Here is a 15,083-nt window from a genome sequence, read left to right on the forward strand (position 1 = left end):
AAAGGTTTTGCTTAAGCGCTCAGCCTTAACTTAAGCATCTGCTACTTATGCATTTGCTGATTTTGTATTATTTCTTCATTAAAAAAAAAAAAAATTGTATTATGCAAAATTATCTTTGATAGAGTGATTTTAGCAATTCCGGAACCATTTTGCAGTGCTTCGTGACATAAACCGAGGGTACTACTTCCCGATTGCTAGCGTGTTACAATTTTGCTGGATCGTTTGGATGAAAGGCCGACGTAAGACAGGCACCCAATTTAGGCCCAATACAAACTTAAGGTTTTAGAAGAAATGTGCTCGCAAACAGGATTGCTTCTTTATCTAACCCTAGAAAAAAACTCGCCCTAAAAAAATCAAATAACCCAAACGAGCGACGGAGCGAAACCCTAATTTGATATTTCCGTGTCTCCTCTTTGATTGATTGTCCGTCACCATGGGGATAGATACGATGCAAAGACCAGGTTCAGCAGCACAGAAACCACCAAACAAGGTTCGTTGGGGTGAATTAGAAGAAGATGATGGAGAAGATCTTGATTTTCTTTTACCACCACCAGTAGTGACAGGACCAGATGAAAATGGTATTAAGAAAATTACTGAATATAAGTTTAATGATGATGGTAATAAGGTTAAGATTACAACAACAATTCGGATCCGGAAGCTTGCCAAAGCTAGATTAACTAAAGCTGCTATTGAACGTCGTTCCTGGCCTAAGTTTGGTGATGCTGTTCATGAAGATGTTGGTGCCAGACTTACTATGGTTTCTACTGAAGAGATTCTCCTTGAAAGGCCTAGACCTCCAGGTTCGTTTTCCTCTTTTTATTTTAGGCTTCTATCATTTTTTTTGTATTGTTTACTGAAAATCCTTACCTCATCTCAATTGTTGAGAACCATAAAATAAAATAAAAACCTGACTAGTGAAGATATGCATTAAAATCGACAGGCACTATATTGCAGCTCCCTCATTTAGGGAGGTAAGGACCTTATTCCTTATTAGGAGGGGTATGATCAGTGGGATTACATTAAAAATTGAGCAATGTGCAGGGCTGCTAGCTTTATTTAGGGTATCATTTAAGCGCTGGGTCTGTCGGATTTGAACTATATAGGGATCCCCTGTACTTGGTCTAACAATAGATAAGGAAACAAAAACATAAGGGAGGGAATTGACAGAATCCTTGCTAATCAGCAATTGTATCACAACTTTCCTGATGCTGCTGCTTTTCACTTGACTAGGGTTGCTTCTGACCATACTCCAAATCTCCGATGCTTTTAGATATGAGGGGCTGGGTGGAACACACAGATTTCAATATGTTTCGGCTAATGCGTGATAGGAATGATAATGATATTCTTTAAGACTTACCTGAATTAGCTCAAGAATTGATTGGATAAGAACATTTTCAAGAAGGTTTTGTGAAAATAAAGAGGTTATTCTTAAAATAATTTACAATGAAAATGAAAAACCAGGATGCCTAGTTTCTAGGAAGAGGATTAAAGAACTTGAATCTGACCTGGAAACTTGCAACAAGATTGGACACATTGAACACATTTACTGACATGATAGCCGTACCAGATATTGCCACATAAAAGCTTTGACCAATCATATTAGTAAATTGAGGGAAGATAAGGGGCTCTGGATAGAAGATCGAAATCAGCTTAATATTTTTTTAAATGAAACATTTCTCTTAGATTAGCACTTTTGTTGATATACATGCTTGATTTAATAATATCATGCCTGATGATAATTTTATCTTAACTAAGCTTCCTTATGTTGATGAAATTTTTCCAAGATAATTGCGAAAGCACGTTCTAACCTACGAATATTTCTTTTATTCAATCTTTGTTATGATTTTGTTTGATATTTAAGTCTTTTTCTGTATCAGACTCACAAATTTCCTATGTAGTACTATCTGTGTAAGGCAAGTTAAGAAATAAAATGCTCACCCTATATCTAACTTTGAAAATTTTTGACTGTCGTTGCTAAAACCATCTTTTTGTTTGTTATCAAATTGAGTTCCTTTTCGTTGCTGTCTGGCCTTGTTGGGTTTAAGCTTTGTAAATCTAGCTAATTGTATGATTAGTTTTGAAGGAACTCTAGCTAATTGTATGATTAGTTTTGAAGGAACGGGTTTAAAATCTTGATAGGTTAAACCTTTTCAACGTTATTTTATATTTCTTCTGTACAGTTTCCTTATCTGTTGCACTTAATATTTTGTCTTATCATATAACAAAATCATAGTTGCTAACATGGTAAGCACTAACACAGGTAGCAAAGAAGACACCAAGCCTCTAGGAGATATATCAGCTGCTCCAGGTGCTGTGCTTATGGTGTGCAGGACCTGTGGTAAGAAGGGTGATCACTGGACATCGAAGTGTCCATACAAGGATCTTGCTGCCCCACCTGAGAGTTTCAGTGATAAGCCTCCTACAGCAGATACCGCCACATCTGGCACTTCCAAGTCAGGAACCTACATTCATCCTGGCCAGAGAGACGGGGCAAAACAACTCGGATCAGAGATGAGACCACGAAGAAATGAAGAAAACGCTGTTCGTGTCACAAACCTCTCGGAAGATACTCGTGAGCCTGATTTGCTTGAGCTCTTCCGTACTTTTGGTGCTGTCAGTCGTGTTTATGTGGCTGTAGATCAGAAGACTGGCATGAGCAGAGGATTTGGTTTTGTGAACTTTGTGAACAAGGAAGATGCTGAGAGGGCAATCAATAAACTCAATGGATATGGTTATGACAATCTCATTCTCAGAGTCGAATGGGCGACTCCTAGGGCAAATTAGAATTAGAGGAGTCTTTGCTTCATTTTTGAATCTCAAAAATCACGCCAGAGTTGCAAGAGTGTGGATGTTATTTTTCTCCTCCTAGTACTATTCTATTTTGTTCTGTTATTAAGAGAGGCTTTAATACTTGAACTAGAGACGGGTTTATAATCACTTTCAGAGTATGATCCATTTGCTACTTTGTTTCTGTTATAAATCTTTAGACTCATCCTTCTGTTTTACATTTTATTTTTACATAGTTCTTCATGAAAAATATGGGTGTGGGCCTTCTAGATGGTTTAGAAGTTAGCAAGGAATAAACTTGGGCATGAGTTAGTTTTAAGTGGTGAATTTTCAGACCGTGAAAGCAAGCCAGCATTGGATGGTTTTTGTAGATCAATTGTGAGAAAGTCCAAAAAGAAGTGTAGAGCTCTTTTTCGTCAAAATTGCAAATAGCTTATTCTCTTCTTTGCCTGTTTAGGATTTGCCAAGTTTAGTTTCCTCTCATAATTATCTTTCAAATTCTACCGTTCTAACAATTGCATGATGTGTTATTTAGTTAAGTGGCCAATTATCTGAGTTCATATTCGTATCTCTAACTAATTTAGGATATGTTAATACAAAAAAGTTAATAATCCTTGAATACAAGAGGTAGCATAATATAGTTACGGATTGTAGCGATATTCTCTCGTGTAATTACATGTAAAATTTGATATTTGTCTGAATGAACTACTCGTAGTAGTCCGTTGTATTAATTAGCCTATTCCACGAATTGTAATGCTCCTAGAGAATTCGTCTTGATCGCGCTATGGGTCCGGTTGTTTTTTTTAAGTATAATTCATATTCACATCTTTTTTTGCTTAACAATTAAATTTTATTAATAACCAAAGGAATTAAAAAAGGTTACAAATAAAAAGAAATACAAAAAGGAACAAAACTGGAATGCCATCTATTTTTAACTAACAAAATCTAAGATAAGCTTGATGTGGATTTTTCGGACAGCTCAAAAAGGAAGGTTTACTACCATATATTCTATGTTCTCCTCTACTTAGTATTGCTCCCCTTTTAGCCATTTCATCAGTAGAGAAATTCACTTCTCTGTAATTATGAGTGAAACACCAAGCAGACGCTGTTGTACAAAATTTTTTCCCATCTTGTCATTGCAAGCCATGGAAGTTTCTGACTCCGGAATGCATTTATGACTGCTTTAGAATCTGCTCTGAAAACCAGATCATGGAACCCATGATGAATACCCACTCTCCTGCAATTAATACTGCAAACACCTCTGCATAGTAATTGGGAAATATGCCCAAACCACCTGAAATAGTAATTACAAATACACCTGTGCTAATTCTTCCATTACCCCATAACCAGCAGCACCTGGGTTCCCTCTAGAGGCTCCATCACAGCATAGCAACACTTTTCCCTGTTCTTGCAACTAAAAGAATACTTCTTTTATGATCATACTCTTCACCCTCCTAGTCTTCAATCCTAATATCTTGAGCACCTGTAAATCATACTGACTGTTCCACATATTTGCTGTCAGTCTGAGTTCACTGTCTGATATTGCTTGCATTATCTTCTTTTTAGTGACATTCTGATCACATTTTCCTTTCTCAAAAATACATTAATTTCTCATAAACCATAGTTCCTTCATAGTTATAAATGCAGCCAATATCCAAATTTCTTTAGTAGCAGGACTCTTTTTTTTTGCAAACTGAAGAACATCTTCAAATGATCTTGGATTTATGAAGTTGAATATTCTACCAAGCCAACTCCAAATGATCTCACTATCATTGCAGTACCAAAGAATATGATCTTTTGTTTCCTCCTCTTTCCTACAGAATATGCATCTTGATACCATATTGAAAATTTTCTTTTTCATATTATCATCTGTTGCACATATATTTCTAGCTAATTTCCACACACTACTAGATATACTAGAATGTATAGATTTATGCCATACCTTCTTAGTCCAATGTAAAGAGGGTAATTTTTGCCTTATAGTTTCCACTGTTGATGATACTGTGAAGCTTCCTGTGATGGTACCAATCCATATTCTCTTGTCTCTGCCTCCACTGATTACTGGAAAATCATTTACTTGAATCATCTCCAGGAGTTCGGTTGGCAATATCCATTCTTCCTCTAGGAGAAAATCTGAAACTTTCATTTCTGGGAATTGCAAAATATAAGGGTTTTCTGGATACACTTCTTGCAAAGATTTCTCCAGTACCCATTTATCCTTCCAAGCATAAATACTTCTTCCATCTCCTACTATCCACCTTGTGTTTTCCTCCACATCACTAGGTATCTATTTTATTCCTGACCATATGGAATATTTCTTATAATATGTTACCCATTGACCATTTTTATTTTTAAACTTCGATTGAAAAAATGTTGACCAATCATCTGATCCATTTTGAATCTTCCAGAATAGCTTCATTAACAAAGCTTTATTGATAATCTCTAATCTTCTCAACCCAAGCCCACCTTCACTTATTGGAGCACATGTTTTGTTCCATTTCAGAGTTATCATTTTTCTACTTGCAGGGCCACCTGACCATAATAAATTCCTAATTTTTCTTTCACACTCCTTTATTACCCTCTTTGGCCACTTGTATACTGACATTGAATATATAGGCAAGCTGCTTAAAACAAACTTAACCAGTATGAGTCTTTCTTAAAATGATAGTACCTTTCGTTTCCATCCTGCCAATCTATCTTGCATCATATGCACAACACTCCACACATGATGAGATTTTATACTACCTTGTACCAGCATTACCCCCAAGTACTTGTCTGGGAAATCAGCTAATGCAACATTCCATTCTTCAGAAATATGCAATCTTCTACTCTGACTTGTGCCACCAATGAAACATTTGCTTTTCTCCAGGTTTACTTGTTGTCCAGAAGCATCTTGATATGAATTAAGCAACCTCATTAATTTGCTGACATTTCTTTTTTCACCATTACAAAATAGAAATATGTGCCATTGGCAAAAAAATATGTGAAGGTTGAGAACCCCTCTGTTAACCATTGCTTTCAAACTTCTATCTTGAATCATTTTAGAAATATTTCTACTAAGCACATCTTCAGTTATGACAAATAAAAGAGGGGATAGTGGGTCACCCTGCCTTAAACCTCTCCCAACTTGAAAATATCCTTCAGGGCCTCCATTGACTAAAACTGATATTCTAGATGATTGAAGCAAAACTTTTAACCAATGCAGTCCTTTATCTGAGAAACCAAACTTGCTTAAGACTTGAAACATAAACTTCCATCTAAGAGAATCATATGCTTGAGTAATGTCAAGCTTTAAACCAAAATTTCCTCCTATTCTCTTAACTTCAATCTTATTTATCATTTCAGAAGCTAATGCAATTTGTTCTTGTATTGTTCTACCCTTTATGAGATCTCCTTGCTGAGGTGACACTATTTTGTTTATTACCTTCCCCAACCTTGTAGCCCAAATTTTGGTGAAGATTTTAAAACTGAAATTCATAATCCCAATTAGCCTGAATTGTTTTTTTTTTTTTCCATTGTTCACTTTAGGTAATAGCTTCAGGAAGTTAGCATTTAATCCAGCTGGTATGAAGCTTTTACTCCAGCAAAACTGTATAGCCTTTGTTAATTCAACACCAATTATCTCCCATGAAAATCTATAAAACCATCCTGCAAATCCATCAGGACCAGAAGCACTCTCTGGATTCAATTCAAAAACAACAGTTTTTATTTCTTCATTAGAAGGTATGGCATCAATCACTATGTTGTCTTCTCTTGTAATTACTTTTGGAATATTTGCAAAAATGCTCTCTTCTGTATTCACCTCCTGGCATTTAAAATTTTCTTCAAAGTGATTGACTAATTCATCTACTATTTCTTTTTGATCTATGATAATGAAACCTGCAGAATTTTCCAGTTCAGTTATCAAACTTTGAGCTTTCCTTAATTTCATATTGATATGGAAGTATTTTGAATTTGATGCACCATCTTTTAGCCACATCACTCTAGATTTCTATTGTATAATCTCTCTCTGTTGTTGAACAAGTATTTCTTGTTTACCACTTGCAATTACAAGTTTGTTTAACAATATATTGTCTGAAGGATTCTTATCTAATGTTGTTGTAGCTTCTATTACTTCATCTTCTACTATATTCAGTTTCTTATTCACATCTCCAAAAACTGACCACTTCCACTCCTTGAGACCTGTTTTCAATCTTTTCATTTTACTCATGTAAACAAAAACGGGATTACCTTCCATATTTTGTTCCAAGATTTTATAATAATATTCATGAATTCAGGATGAGATTTCCAAACTTTTAGAGCTCTAAATGGAGTATTCTTTGGTTTTGGTATATCAACATTCCCCCCATATAAAGTACTATGGTCTGAATTCCCTCTCACTCCAACTTTATATCCCCAGCATGGTCTAACCATTTATCATTAAAGACAACTCTATCAAGGTTGCTCACAATTCTCTTTTTTCCAGCTCTGTTGTTACACCAAGAAAAGTCTAAACCAGTTTTAGGTGCTTGAATCAAACCATTACTGTGAAGACAATTATTAAACTCCAACATGGATATCATCAAAGGCCTTAGCCCACCCTTCTTTTCCTCTTATTTCATTACTGTACTGAAATCTCCCATCACTAACCATGGTTTATTCAGAGTACTAATTCTTCACCAAATCTTTCCATAAGCTTCTTCTATTTATTGTTAAAGATGCAGCATGAATTCCAGTTATTAGAGTATACCCCACTTCCACTATTATTGATTGATCAGATAAAAAGATAATATAAGGTTTCTGAATTGAAGAACTCCACATAATCCATATATTACCTTCCCTATGTTCTTTTGAGTTGTATATTACTTCATCATGCATTCTTGGTAGCTTTAATTTCTTGCAAAAATCTGCAGAATAATGTACTTTTGGCTCTGCAATGATAATTAAAGAAGGGTTAAAAGAATTTACTAAACTCCTAAGTTTGTCTTTAGCCCTCATTCTTCTCAGGCTTCTGATATTCCAATATACTACTTTTGTTTAGAAGTTTGAGTTTGAGAAGAATTCCTTCTCGACAATTCTTTTTTTTCCACTATTTATAACTAAATTTTCTGCTTGTTGTCTTGTTGTAACTATGCTCCCTTGTTGTATCTTCTGTTTAACTTTTGGAGCATTTTCATTATTACCTCCCTTCCCAATTGTTGGAATAATTGTATTTGCTTTATTTATAGAAGGAGCAGCAGCAGCTGCATTCAATAACTTTTCTACTGACAAAGCAGGGAACTCAATATTAGAGTTAACAGATTCTTCATTCAATTCTTGTAATACCTGAAACTTACCTGAGTTAACAGATTTTTCCTGAGGAGTTTCTAAAGCTTGTATAGCTGGAGAACTTGTATCATCTAATTCATCAGGGTAGCATATATCAAAACCAGCATCAACATTTTGCTTCTTTTTTGGAGTAACTCTTCTCCAAACTTTCTTAGGTTCTTTAGGCAATATCTCATCCGCACCAGTTGAGTTAACTTGTTCTCTTCTTTTGTTTCTGCATTCTGATGTGAAATGACCTACTATCTTGCAACGATAACAAAATTTAGGAAGATTAGGAATGTTTACTTCTTATTCAAACTTCCCATACTTAGATTCCACACAGATTTTACTAGGAATTGCTTTAGCTAAGTCCATTTCCACCAGAATACTTGCATAAAAACCAACTTCCTTCTTAAGAGTTGTTTCATCAACCTTTATTGGTCTACCCAAAGCTTTTCCAATGTTCATTAATATCTTCTCCTTCCATTATTCAGTACTCAATCCAGGAAACTGTACCCAAACATAAGCCATAGATGTTTTTTTGTGACTGGGGGTTAAAATTAGGTTCCCATTTTCTTAGCTTAAGATCCTGAGATTCAACCTCCCAATCCCCATTCCAAATCAGCTTCATTTTCCAATTTAATAATGAAATAACATTTTCCAATCGAAATTAGTTGATATTTACCCGAAGTATTCCATAGCTTTCTTAAAGATGATTCTGCAACTCCAAATTTTAAGTTTACCAAGTCTAATTTACCAATCAAGCTAAATTTCCATTCCTCTAAACTTTCATCAATATCATCATCTGGAATGAAATATATAAACTCAGAAGAAATATGATTATCCTCATCAGGTTTTAAATTCTCATCAGATTTTGAAGTAGATCCAGAAGATTCACCTGATCGATTTCCTATTGTTTCCGACATATTTACTTGTTTAAATGAAACGAAAAATCGGAGTTATTACCACCGATCACTGAAAGAACTAGAAAATTACCTGAATTAATGAAGGAATTTGTGAAAAACGAAGAAGATCAATGAATTAAATGTTACCAAGTCAAACCGATTTTTCACCTGAGTTGACCGATTCGCAGAGCTCTGACGCAATCCAATTCATATTCACATCGTTATAGGTGTATGATGACTCTAGGAAACTAATAGAATAGATTTGTGATGAAGTTTTCTAGGGCTTTTGATAACTAAAGATTAAACAACAATTCTAATCATTCATTCAAGGACATGTTTAAGATTGGAGATGAATTTTTTTGCCAGTGTTCTCAACTCATGGGTCACTTTTTTACTTATTCTTATCTTTCAATTTAAATTTAAATTACTTTCAATTCATAAAATCCCCCATTTACATATATATTTGAATTTAAATAACAACCTTTCGGTGGAACAAACTCTTTTTTGTCATCGTGATCTTAATATAATTATTAACTTATTTAGAATTTTTTTTCTGTACAATCCGGTTTAGAAATTTTAGTCATAGTGAGATTCACAATCTGTAAGGATTTTCAAGCTCGTCAACGCTATTAGACCATTCAAGAGACTACTAAGCCGTTCATGACTCGATTAATTAGAGATGAACGTTAATTATTAGAAATTAATCTAACAACGATTATCACTAGATAGATCTCGTAAAGTTATGCGAAATGGGCTACTCGAACGTGTCATTCGGATACCAGATGAAGAAGATATCATCAGATATCTATGATATTTCATTTTTAAACCGCTTGGTTGCCCTTATCAATCCAATGAGTGCCGTTATAATTTTGGTGCCTTATCATCACCAAAACGTGTCGAGATAAACTTATTTCTCTTTTCGATTTCTCTTTCCTTCTTCTTTCATATTTTTCTCTCCTCTCTTCTGTTCTTCTTTCTTCTTCTTCTTCTTCATGTTGATTCCAAATCGAGGTTTTGAGCTTGTTGTTTTGAGCATGAGTTACCGAAGTTGTTAACTCGATGAATGAAGAAGATGGTGTTGGTATTGAAGTTGTTCTAGTTGCAGGAGAAGAATGAACTGATGCTGCTGTGAATTGAAAGTTATGGTTTTGTTTTGAGGATGAAGAATCAAGAAGAGCTGAGTAGGATTGAAGATTAGATGATGGTGGTGATGTTGATTCAAGTAGTTGATTCAGATTTACAAGAATCAGGTAATTAGGGCTTTAATAAACTCGAAGGTTTATTATTTGAAATTGTTTGATTAATCGAGTAATTCTTGATGGGTATGTTTTTAATTGAAGTATAGTTTTATGTATTAGGTTTAATTTAAGTTTCTTTAGGAATCATAAATTAGGGTTCTTAAGAATTTAAGGTTTTGATTTATGTTTCTGAAATTGAGGCAATGAAGTGATGTTTGTTTGGTACTGAGATGGTAATTGGAATTGGATTGTTTTGATGGTGGTGGTCTTTGCTGTTGTGGAAGTGGTATTATGCATGTAATTGACTAGTGGTAACTGTGGTGAATCTGAAATGGCAATTCATGAGGGTGGTGGTGTTATTGCTGTGTTGGTGAAGGTTAAGAAGAAGGCTGAACTGAGATTGGGATGAGTATATGGTGAAGCTATGGCGTAGTATGATTTAGAATTGAATTATAGGGGGGGGGGGGTCACTAGTGATTGTAATGAAGAACTGGTGGTGATGAATGTGACAGATTACCAATCCTGAGGAGAAGAGATTATGTGTTGGTGGTGTTTTTAATGAAATGTCACAGGTGGATATGGCAGTATTGATGGAGCAATTGCAACATATATTGGTTCAGTGGGAGGTGTTGTATCTAGGTGCATATGAAGTTGGATATGCAGGGTTGTCTAAGTTAAGGTTGGATAAATGGATGTGAAGAATATGTTACTTTTGTGGTGGACATGGAATTACAAATATGAAGATGTTAGTTCTGAAATGATTGCGGCTAAGCTATAGTTGTTTGAATAATACTTAATGGGAGGTAAGTGGTGATTGATCAACTGTGTCAAAGATTGATGATTGGAGATGGTTGAGAAGCATTAGAGGTTTAGTTGTTGTTGCTGTTGACGCTGAAATGGAGAATTGTGATGCAATGAAGAGCTGAATTGATGGTGCTGTTTGTGTTGATTGGCAGGGAATTGATAATGAAGATAGTTGCAATTGAGAAGTATTAGAGTGCAGTTGATTATGTGTTGAGATTGAATATGAAGTATTACTTGAGATGAATATTGTGTCGTGAGAAAGGTGATGATACTATGAAAGTTGTTGATGAAGTATTGATTGAAAATCAAGATTCAGAAATGGGAGTAATTAGACTGTGTTGCTGCTAGAATGTAGTGATGGTTGTGTATAGTTTAGGTTAAATTCCTTAGAGCAAGGGCTATGGGATAGAGTGTTTTAACACTCTTATCTCCTTCAAAACGGTCGAGAGACTAGGTGATCGAGTAGAAATCTCACTGTGGGATAGGGGAGAGACATACTATACGGCACAAAATATGCCTTTTGCAAAAGAGGTTTTTCACAAGACTTGTAGTACGGATGAAATGAGTGGATACGATTATCTGAGATAAAAGGAAATGGTTAGGAATTGGGACCCACTGAATCAGATCATTACACGTATATTTTCAAAATAAGCTTAGTTGTACATTTACAACCTCTATCACCTTCCTTTCCTATTAAACAAAAACTGTACGACCTAAATTTTCTCATAAACGGCTGAAAGTTCGCCGTGTAAACTCTGGTTTTTACTAAACGGGTGATTGTTTGTCGTTTTTCCAATAATTATATCAAACGGCAAATTGTTAGCCGCATAGAGGAGACTTTCAGTCACTCGTCCGGATGGAAGAGTGTGTGATCGAGTTTAGGGTGAAAGGGGATCTCCCTTTATCCATAGTAGAGCCTAATTTGATCAAATTTGATCAACTCTTTCATTTTGAAAAAGACTCTCAACTCCCATAGTCCTCGCTCTTATGAAGTAATGAAATGGTCTGTTGTTAGAAAAAGTGTTAAATTGAAGTCTGTAATAGAGATTATGTGTTTGCATTTGTGTTTTGGTTTGTGTTTAGGCCTGTTAGTCATCCCAGTCAGATTATCTGACTGATTCTATTCTCAGCTGACTGTGTGTATCTGACAGAGTTGAATCGGTTCGACTCAGAACAGACTTAGTGAACCGAGTTGGACCTTTGACCCGTTTTTGGTTCAGCTGTCTTGACTTGTTTTGACCACGACGAACGTTGACCTTGATTTGATCTTTGACCTAGATGTAGACGTTGACTGTTAGTTGACTCTTTTGACCATAAGTGACCCTTAGTTGGCCCTTTTGGATTGGGCCTTAGATCAATGGGCTGGTTTGATAGACTTGGGCTTAGGACTAGTTATCATATGTTGATATTTTGGACCCCTTATGGTACGAGATAGCCTTTGGTTCCTTCTACAAAGTTGTAGATATTCATTAGACTTATCTAATGGGCTAAGAACTATTAGATAGTCCACTTAGCCTATAACTAGAGAATTGTATGAGATTATGTATGAACCTTGTGTGAACCTTTTGGCAAATTTCTAAAAGAACTTGTGTGATTAACGGTTACTCTATATTGACAACGAACGAATCAAAGGATGAACCAGTGGATTGTGGATTTAAAGGTAGGCGTGGCTTGTCATCAAAACAGGTGGGAACTTTTTAACCTTCTTGTAATCATTAAGAATTATTTCCATTGGGAGCATGATAAGTCTTTATTACCTTTGGCATGGTTGTGTGTTTTACTATCTATGTAAATGCTTGTATGTGTCTTGATATGCGTGTAATATGCGTTGTGTGATTTCCCCGCAAGGAGTGTCTGTGATTCCCCAAGGCTCTTTGCTAAGTTAAGTATGGCGGCTTCTTCCCCGTCTTAATATGACATAGTAGGGCGGCTTCTTCCCCGTTTCAATATATTAGTAGGGCGGTTCTTCCCGGTTTCGATAGTATATAAGTAATATATATTAGGGCGGATTCTTCCCCGTTATAATATTACCTAGTAGAGCGACTTCTTCCCCGTTTCATTATTATATATACTATTTTATTTTGGGGAAATCACTCGTGTGCATATTATACTTACTAACTTTCTGATCTTGATAGTGACATTCTGAATCATGGTTTGTCTGGGCACTCTGTGTGGACGATGTTATTATTATTGATTAGAGTTGCTCTCGCGTCGTCTTCTCCAATGATTTTGGCGAGGTTAGAGTGACACTTGCTTCATGATGCATAAATAGCTGAATGATTAATTTCTTCTTGTTTCTTTCGATTTATATTCTTTTAGAACTGTGAAGCATGTTAGTGATTACTTGAGAGTTGCATGATTTTGTTAAGCCCCCTTTTTGGGATGATGTGGTCATTCGTTCCCACTTCAGTTTCAGTATTCTGAAGAAAAGGCGCACGTGGAGATATTCGTTTTTGTAGCGTAAAGTTTCAGCGAAATGAAGATGTTTATTTATATTTTATATATGAATACTTTTTCTGTAAAAAACACATGGTTATATTCATATCACCTGAGAGATCTTCATTTCTACTGTATCAGAGTGTATGGGTTTACTTTTGGGCTTAGCTTATTTAGTCTAGATTCTTAAGATCGTGAAATCTAGATTTTATGCTTCAATTAGGTTGTAATCCTATTAACTAAGCTGTTAGAGCATAGCTCGGTCAACCTCGCATGCGTTGCTATATCAAGCATGTTTGTCAATGTTAGTGATCAAAACTATAAGTCTTGATTTCTAGCCTATTAGCTAAGTCTCGGACTAGGATAGGAAAAGTGTAGTTGAGCTCAAGGACTTCATGGCGATTCAACGACAACGACGAAGATCTACACAAGGAACCGTGGAACTTCATCAACAAAAAGGTATGTGAAGACTTGAACTTATCTATCACTCAAAAGTCTATCTATTCTATCTCCTACTTCTTATGAGACAAAAGTCGTATGCTATATAGACTAGATCAAACACATTTGATATTTCTAGCTGAGTATTCAATGCTTATCTTTTTCTCGAAATTCATATGTTGGTAAATCGAGATCACTTTGATCAGGTTTATCTTCATCTTTCAATCACTAAGTTGAGAATTGCTCTGACGTGAAGACGATCTTTGAATAACGGTTGGGATAGCGTCCTCTGAGAATGTCTCAATGATTGAAATGAGAGTTTAGATTACGTAACCATGTATTCCTTGATCCTAAGTTCTTTAAACTATGTTGAGCAAGAGAAATCGGTAGGATTGTGGAATTGTCTTGCCAAGTCAGCGAACTCAGTCCGCAGACCTAGTCCGCGAACTATCGGAAGTTCTCGACCGAGAATTTCTGCTGGGATTTCCTAAACTCGTTTGTATGACCAAGTACGCGAACTGGCGGAAGTTCTCGACCCGAGATGTGCCCTGAACATAAACATTGAGCCGGTTCAATCTAGACTACATAAACATTAAATTACTAAGGAATGCTTAATGCAAACCGTGGCTATAGTGTTCATTGAGCCGGTTCAATCGAATCTAAATCATCTTACTTCAATTGTGTCTTGTGAAGTTTCATAAGATCTCATAGCAATTGAATGACTCTCTAACTAGTTCGTTTGATTCAAGTGAACCAGTTATGATGAATGAGGAATCAGGTCAATATGAGAAGCTCATATGGTTGCCTTTTGGTTACTATGTTGAACCAACATGAACGTACACGTTTGGGCCGGTTTTCAGGAACCTGGAAAACGTCTACAACAAGTGTGTTTGACAAGCTTTGTTTTTCGATCTAACGGTTGAGAAATATTAGCTTGAATCTAAATCAGGTTTCATCTAACGGTGAATAGAGTTTGCTTAACATCTAAGCAAAAACCCTGATTTGAAAGGCTATATATATGAGACATCTAGCTAGAGCAAAACTTAATCCCCACACACCTTTCTTGTGTGATACTAGTGCGCTCGCTAGAGTCGATCTCCATTAACTCTTGAGTTTCTTCTCTAAATTCGGGTTAACGACTTAAAGACTTCATTGGGATTGTGAAGCCAGACCGATATTACTTTTATCG

General features: G+C 35.7%; 1 protein-coding gene across 1 annotated transcript; it reads left to right on the top strand.

The window, feature by feature from the left end:
- The first annotated feature begins 305 nt into the window (after positions 1–305).
- On the top strand, positions 306–2,992 carry LOC113331501 (eukaryotic translation initiation factor 3 subunit G-like). The gene is made up of 2 exons (XM_026578210.1): positions 306–800; positions 2,261–2,992. The coding sequence occupies exons 1-2, from the start codon at positions 434–436 to the stop codon at positions 2,782–2,784; spliced, it is 891 nt and encodes a 296-aa protein (XP_026433995.1). The 5' UTR covers positions 306–433; the 3' UTR covers positions 2,785–2,992.
- Positions 2,993–15,083: the final 12,091 nt, after the last annotated feature.

This window comes from Papaver somniferum, unplaced genomic scaffold (genome assembly GCF_003573695.1).
Source record: "Papaver somniferum cultivar HN1 unplaced genomic scaffold, ASM357369v1 unplaced-scaffold_125, whole genome shotgun sequence".
Lineage (NCBI taxonomy): Eukaryota > Viridiplantae > Streptophyta > Magnoliopsida > Ranunculales > Papaveraceae > Papaver > Papaver somniferum.